General features: G+C 32.4%; 1 protein-coding gene across 1 annotated transcript; it reads right to left on the bottom strand.

The window, feature by feature from the left end:
* Positions 1–6260: 6260 nt before the first annotated feature.
* LOC133284346 (protein SODIUM POTASSIUM ROOT DEFECTIVE 2) lies at positions 6261–7648 on the bottom strand. Its single transcript, XM_061481348.1, has 3 exons — positions 7095–7648; positions 6795–6870; positions 6261–6563 (listed from the first exon to the last, which is right to left on the bottom strand). Exons 1-3 carry the CDS (start codon positions 7545–7547, stop codon positions 6394–6396), a joined length of 699 nt encoding a protein of 232 aa, XP_061337332.1. The 5' UTR covers positions 7548–7648; the 3' UTR covers positions 6261–6393.
* Between the last annotated feature and the right edge of the window lie 494 nt (positions 7649–8142).

Raw genomic sequence — 8142 nt, 5'->3', positions numbered from 1 at the left:
ATATATAGAAGAATATCATTTTTCAGAAATTTTTTATGAATAGAAACGATTTATCATAAATACTTTAGTTGATAACTAACATATATAAAATATATTCGAAATTCACTTATTTTTATAAAGTAGTTTTATAGTATATAAATTTTTTAATATTTTAAATTTGAATGCCAATGAGGTTAAAAAATTTGATATCAAATCTTAACGGTTGTTTTAATCAATTTAACGGTTAAAATTTATTAAAAATTTATAATTAATTAATAAACATAACTTAAAAAATTATAATCGTTAAATTTAAAAAAAAATCAATGATTAAAATTTAATATCAATTTTTTTAGTTCGATGCAGATATTAAAATATCCTGCCAATAATAAATTTATTCCATATAAAAGTTGCTCTGTTAACATCGGCCCATGTAAAACAAAGTTGAAGAGTTCAATACAGTCTTTGCGATGAATGACAGAGCGCAATGGAGCCGTATCATTACCTGATCTTGTATGGGCCGTATATCCACATTTATATTAGACCAGCCCTACTGAAGATTTAGCAAGAAGTTTTTTTCTTTTTTTCTTTTTTGGTAGTATTTTTAAATATAAAACATGTAAAAAAGAAAAGGAATTATTAAAAAGGAAATTCTGTTCTGGACTAGTATAGATTGGATTTATTAACAAATTTTTTGTTTCTTGTGTTCATTTTATTTATATATTTACTAATGTTTAAAAGTTGAATTAAAAATTAAATCAACAAGATCATTAAGTCATGATTCAATAAATTCAACAGGTTAAATAGATAGCTTAACCAAACTCAAAATGAGCATTTATGATCACAAAACAACTTTGTAATTTCATGTCTCGCCTTAATATCTATTTCAACCATAATTATTAAAACCGGACCGATCCGGCTGGGTCAACCCGGGAACCGGTAAATCGGTTATATAACCAGTCTGGTTGAAGCAACTGACCGGCCATGCATCAGAACCGGTGCGATCCGGTCCGACCCAGCCGGTTTTCATAAAAACCGGTGATCCGGTCGGTTAATCGGTGACCCGACCCGGTCCAAAAAAAAAAAAAATCCAAATTTTTGTTTTTAAAAAAAAATCATAATAGCCATATTTGAATATTTTTTTGCTTATTGACTTACATAAGTTATGTACCTACAACACTAATATTATCTCAATTATGTACTATGCATAAAATTTTGAATTAATTTATAGTTAGAGATGTCGTTTTCTGAATCTAAAGTCCTGTATCACGATCATTATATTTTTGTTTGATTTTTTATTTAATAATAATATGTGATTTATTATTTTTTGTATTAAAATATTTGAAATTTTTATCATTTTTTTAGATATTTGAGTATGTTTATAATTTTTTAATATAAATTATAAAATTGTATATAATTACCGGGTCATGCAGTTGAATCAGTGATCCACTGGTTGAACCAGTGACCCAGTACCTCGACCGGGTCAATGACCAGGCCGGTTTTAATAACATTGATTTCAACTCTTACATATGTATGTAACTTTATTACCCAAAAAAAAAAAAACAACGTAAGTGCCTAACTTGAAGGTGATTTGTAAGGCTTTTTTTTCAAGTATTCAATTGCCATCAATTTCAGGCTCTAAAGAATATTCAAAGCAGATCTAATCACATGGATTTTAATTCATAAATTATGTCTGCGTGTCACTTAAAGGAGGAGAACCCAACAAAAAAGCTTTAGATCACATGTAGATATGAAACTGGCGAATGTTTTCACTCTTGGCCATTTTCCTCAACCTATCGTTTTCAACTTTTATTTTTTCTCGTTTGCTTGCATAAAAAACACAAATAAAACCGTTTCCTTGGGATCGTGCTGTTTGGCCATTTGTATTTTCTGCTTGGCGAAAAGCATTTTTCATCTAAACTCATTTCAATCCTAAAGGAAATGATTCGTGAAGGGACATGATGCTAACTTGTCTTATATTCACTATTTAAAGTAAAAAATCTCTCTTAACTTCATAAAACGCGTTGAAATTCTAACAAATATTTGTACAAAAATGAAAGTGATATAAAATAAATACGATATGTAATCGACTTAATGTCCGATTTCAAAAAGAATGGTACATGTCACAGTCCTTCTAAACAAGTGTGAAACTATTTTGTTTTTGTCAGGTTCCATGACATTACTCAATTATCCATCTTTTGTCTTTCTTGAGCTTGATACCGAGAGAGAGAGAAAAAAAAAAAAAAACCATCAATAACTTCTAGTATGGTGAGATATACAATTATTTTAAAGTGATGCAAAACTACAATTGGTTACGTAAATCAGAGGCATAGAAAAGCAGTGTTTTTTATTTTATTTTCCTTCTTTTTGAGTAGCTTTATGTTGAATAAGTGGCCTCAGAACTTAAAGAGGGTGGTGAATTGAATTTTAAAAATACTTTTACAAAATGTCTCACTTTCTTTTTAAAAACAAATTTATTGAGATTATATGATTCAAGACAGGTAAAGTTTGATGAATTTCAAGTAGGACAAGCAAATGATGAACAATAAGTATGAATCTAAATATGCCAAGTATGCAAGCAAAGCTTATGTAAAGAGATCAACGTTTATAGAAAGTGCAAACTCCATTTATCTTGGTTCGATCACAAACTACTGTGATCTACGTCCAACCTTCAGTCCACTATTGATCAAGCTTCAAGCGTGCTTGAACAAACCATTACAACCTTCAAAATTTTGGTTTTTGAAAACCTTACACTTTCATTCACTTTCTTAGGCTAGGAGCAACATTTTCACTAAGGTTTTATTACCCTCAATTCAAATATACAGTAGAAGAGTGTTTAAGAATGAATAAGTACTCTTAAAGTACAGAATAAACAAGTTAAAGCTTATGGATATTGATGAATATCACAAGAATAAAGCTCAAATAGTGTTTTTGATCAAGATGAGTAAGAATGAGTAATTGATATGTTTGATTCAAGGAGAATAGTCAAGAATAATTGCATAGTCAATAAAATAGTGATTAAAACTCGTTGGAGGTGTGACAAATGAGTACATATAAGTATTGGACTAAAACTAGCCGTTTATAGCCTTTTGGAATGCTTACTGGTCACTAAGTAATTGATCACTTTTCGTGGAGTAATCAATTACTTGATGAAGTAATCGATTACTTTGCATCAAGTAATCGATTACTATGTCTCTAACAAAGTATTCGATTATTGTTTAAGAAAGTAATCGACTACTTTATTGACAACAACTGATTATGCAACATTTTTTGGTTCAAATGCATTCCAACTTGTTTTCAAGAATGTTTTGAAGTTATAAAACATGTCAAGGACCTGTTTCATGGGTTTTTTTAATTTTCCTTTAAGTATTTAAAACCATGGATGATTAATGTATGAAAAATAAGTATTCTTTGAGCTCATTCATGCAATATTAATCAATTATCTTTACATTTGAGTCTAAGTCCTATAGATGTACTACTTGTAGGTTCTTAAACTTAGGTTCTTCCATTTGTAGCTTGATTCTTGATCTTCTCTTTAGACTTGGTCATTTGTCCTGATGGTTTTGTCTTCGTTGACTTGTTGAATAGCTTCCTTGGATTTCTTTTGTATTGTTGAAAGATCGATGTGTCACTCTTGAAGTTTTCTTCCAAACTTGTTTGTTATCATCAAAACTCTTGCATTATTGAAATCTTCATTTTGAGTGCATTAGGTCCATACTTTACACATGAGAAAGAACATGAACATTTTGAAATATACAAACAATATTTATGAGTATTCACTTAGTAACTTAATATTCTCTTTTAAGGGAGTTGGTCAATGATATGATATGAAAGTCTTAAAGGATTCTTGTTTAAGTATATTCTTTTGACTCCGTTCTAAGGATAAGAAATTTACTCTCCATCTCAACTGATGATCTCCATACATCTAACAATTGCAATTTATTAAGGGCTAATAATTAATTAACGAATATAATTCAATAAATTACGGCCGTTAAATGTACGAAGATCGATCAATGGCTGAAATGAAGAGTAAAATTTCTTATTTTTATACCGGAGTGAAAAGATCCATCTCCTTCTAAATACCCCCTATGTGTTTTGTCATGAGAATTATTTAATAAGAGAAATCATTGAATGGCTCAAGTTTCAAATGGATCCAATGTCCAAACTTCTACTTACACAATAGATGCTGCTGCGCCAACTTATTAAACAAATTTCCCAGCCGGCTGAAAAATTTATTATAGTGCCAATAATTTGCCCATAATCGTTTGTATTTTTAACTTGTTCTGGTATTTTCTTTTTCCAGCCGTCCATGATCTAGTCAAAGAAATTAAAGCAAACAAACAAGCCGATAAGAAAAGTAAATTAATCAACTCATGCATATAGTGGAAAGAACTCTCTTCGCTTCCACATGATGTCTTTTGTCTCATAAATTGGTTAGAGAGAGTAGAATTCCAAATTAAAGAAAAAGGAAGATAAAACTCAAGGCATGATGAAGTAGCCCCACCACTGTCAAATTTGATCCAAGACTATGCAACCATAAAGTGTACACTGCTGTCATCATTTCGTTACCAGTAGGGAATGTTGAATGTACAATATTGACAGAAAAAGAAAAAAAAACAAACTGAAGCCTCCAACATTAATTGGGACCTGAATGTACAATCTTCCTCCAAAAACGTCTTTTTTTATCAAATTTTTAACACGGTTGCATATTTTAAACTCGAATTTGATATCACTAGTTAAGTTGAAACAACCCTTTACCTGTTGATCCACGAGATTGGTGGTGTGATAGCTCTTTGAAAGAGATAATTAGAGTGAAATTAACGACCTTGTATTAATAGATCCGCTATTCCGCATCATTACTTCCATGAAGATAAATAATAATTGACAGCATTGATTTGGCTGCATTCTGAATTGTGTCTGTGATGATTACAGAAAATATTGGTCGCTCACGTTGAGATATATAGCACATTGATTGTATGGACAGCTAATGTGACCTTTATAAGTCCTTGGGCACTCCCATCTCTTGAGCTAGCTTTTGGAGTGGTGTATCTCAAGGTTCTTTACATGGTATCAGAGTTTGAGTAATTACAAGGTCACAAGTTCGATTCTCACCGTCCCACTTTAAAGTGGAATTAAAATAAAAAAAAGCACAAAAAGGTAAACCAAAAACTGGGTCTGTGCGTAATTCATGCTTCAAGCCCAACGGGCTCTCGTGTGAGGGGTTACCTTTTGTGCTTTTTTATTTATTTTAATTTCACTTTAAAGTGGGGCGGTAAAGATCGAACTTATGACCTTGTAGTTACTCAAGCAGGAGTGGGAGTGTCCACGGCCTTATAAACTCCACATTAGTTCACTCCCCCCTTTGAGCTGGCTTTTAAGTGATGTATCCCGAAGTTCTTTAAAGCTGACCTATACGACCCACCCAATGTTTGGTGAACATCGATCGTTAGCTGAAAAAGTAAAAAAATACAAGGAAAAGTTTGCTGAAGAGAATGTGTCCCAAACCAGCCTGGCCTTCGGTGCTTCCTGCGAGCTCTGTCTCGCATGCATTACCTTTGTCTCCCCATGATTTGAAAGCGCAGCTATATTAATCATGTTCAATCCAATGGAGAAAAACAGTACATATATATATATATATATGCATCAGGGTATACAAGTTTCTCATGCTTATAGAAGAGATGGGGACCCATGATTGCTTTTCAAATGCTAAGCCTCAGGGTATTGATAAGTCCTTCTCTCTTTTTGGTGCACATTCAGCTTGTTCATGTTCAAAATACCAGTTAAATGGTTGGTTCGGGTCCTGGCACTTATTTTGAATTTCTTAACTTTCAATGAAACAGATTTGATATCATTTTTATATGGCTCAGGTTATATTTACAAACTTTTTTGCTTACAATCTCTTACAAACTACACTAAGTACGACCGGTCATATTTTAATCGTGCAGTGTACGACCGGTTGTACTTAGTGTAACTTGCAAAAAATGTTTGTAAACGGATCATATTCCTTTTTATATAAATCACTAATCCCCACAAACAGGAACAATTAATGTGGGGTAGTGGGTCTTAATTAGGTACTTTGGTGCATTTGAAGTTAATTAACTCACGTTACCCCAAAAACATTCCCTTAGAAATGGTTTTAACGTGAAAGAAGCAAGATGATCAAATAAATATATTTTGTAAATTCTACTTCATTAAGCAGCAATCAGTTAACAACGAAAGAAATTCTACTTTAGCTATATTACACCCGTATAACTAAAGAAGAATGTTCATTTAGATGACACACATTAAGCTTGACAAGTGATCAAACTTGTAATCATACAAACACGCACTTCCCGGAGGGTTTATCAAACAAACAACAGTAAACAAAATAGAGAGAGAGAGAGGGGTGAAAGAAATTTTATGTTAATTGATAACAGATTATGTAGACCATGGAGAAGTTGGCGTAGAAGATGATGGCAGTACTGATGAAGATGGCCATAGCTGTGCATTCTTCACCTTGGATATACTCGCAAGTACACTTTGTGGCGTCACGTTTCCCTTTATGGTCACTTTCTTGGTCTCCAAGTCTATGCTGAATGATGTCACTCCTACATAGGATCATTAGCCAAATATATTGCTTTTAGCATAAATATATGGGGAAACTATAAAACCTTGACATATATGTTATAAGTCAAAGTTTGATGTTTAAAAAAAAGAATGAAAAAAGCTCAAGAGTGTGGGAATTATTATTACTACCTTTACTATTATCATTATTATTTGGCTAATTATACCATGTTCTAATTTTAAGACCCCAAAAATATGTATTTACCAGAACTCACCTTCCATTTTTGAAATATGTTTCCTAACTTTTCCTTCGCAGGCCTTGCAGTTCAATGACACCCTCAAAACCACAAGCTGTAGGTTTCATAAGACAATTTATTATTTGAGAAATATAATATAAAATTATTGAAAGCTTGATTGTTTTCATAAAAAAAAAGTAGCTTGAAACAAATTGACTATAAATTGTGTGTAAGGATCCAAATTTTCATTAAAAACAAAAATATTAAGTCTCCTTTTTTATATTCTTTTCAGAAACAAAAAAAACAAACAGAGAACAAAATTAAAAAATGAAAAATTACCTGGTTCCTGGAGTGACCTGAAGAAGAGGACCTAAGAGCAGGAGAATCGTTGTTTCTGTTCATAACCATGGACTTGGCTTTGGCATCATGCTGAGAAGGAACCATTGCTGTGATTTTATCAGACTCAGATATCCAATCAATGAATGGCGCGTCACCAAGGAGATATCTTCTGGATGAACCAGTAGTATTGGGATGAGTATATAGGTCGTTGACTTCAACCGAGCTTTTTCTACGAATGTCACTGTTTTGCTTATCAGCTGAACTTTTTCTATGCTTCTCGAAGTAAGGTTTAGGATTGATGGGAAATTCAGATGAACAAGGGACATGAAGTTTGTTTTTTCTTCTATCATGGTCATAGCTTTTGGTGCTTCTGCGTACCAAAGAACGATTTTCCATACTAGAAGTTATTGCTGTGGAACCAGAGGAAGAACAGAATAAATTCATTCTTTTCATGTTGTTGTGTTAAGTGGATATGGTGGTTTATTTTCTTGGTGGCTTGTTATAGAACAGAGAGAGAACAAGTTGGAAGCAATGGCTTTTTAAGCAGTAGCTAGTAGATGAAGCTAAACAGTAAAGGAAGTAATAGAAAGATCTTCCTAATGAGGGAGGAAAAAAAGAGAGGTAATGGTAATGCATTAGGTCCCACTGGAAAGTACTGAGTAATGATACCTTGGAAGATTTGTGATTAATCTGGATCTTCAAAGTTGTATTTTATCTTTTATTATTAATTCTTTTCCTCATTGTTTTTTCAATTTTGGGAATAAGAAATTGTGCTCATCTTTGCTATGATATGATTACTACCACTAGTTGTGGAATTAACAAAGTTTAGGGATGACAAACCACCTTCTATTATTGAGGCATCATTGTTTTAAAGTGGGCTCGGTTTTGCAATTTGGTGGGCTCCTTGTTTAATTTCCTTTGTATTAGTACTTTTCATGTTTTGGATGCAGTGGGTGCGCAGTGGATGTGGATGGTTAGAAATTAGTTGTGCATTTTCAACCTACTTAATAGTTATTAATTTGTTATTTCTTACCATTTAGCTACTAAT

Source organism: Gastrolobium bilobum, unplaced genomic scaffold (assembly GCF_033153095.1).
Source record: "Gastrolobium bilobum isolate Gb01-03AN ecotype WA unplaced genomic scaffold, APGP_CSIRO_Gbil_v1 utg45793, whole genome shotgun sequence".
Taxonomy (NCBI): Eukaryota; Viridiplantae; Streptophyta; class Magnoliopsida; order Fabales; family Fabaceae; genus Gastrolobium; species Gastrolobium bilobum.
The sequence above is the reverse complement of the archived record's forward strand: the minus strand, read 5'-3'. Positions and strand labels throughout refer to the sequence as shown.

What these genes read in the sequence shown, in the direction of transcription:
- LOC133284346 (XM_061481348.1), bottom strand. Translation starts at nt 7,547, where the DNA reads ATGAAAAGAATGAATTTATTCTGTTCTTCCTCTGGTTCCACAGCAATA. An exon ending in CAGGTCACTCCAGGAACCAG is followed by an intron (nt 6,871 to 7,094) that starts GTAATTTTTCAT and finishes TGAAACCTACAG; the next exon opens with CTTGTGGTTTTGAGGGTGTC. An exon ending in ACATATTTCAAAAATGGAAG is followed by an intron (nt 6,564 to 6,794) that starts GTGAGTTCTGGT and finishes GATCCTATGTAG; the next exon opens with GAGTGACATCATTCAGCATA.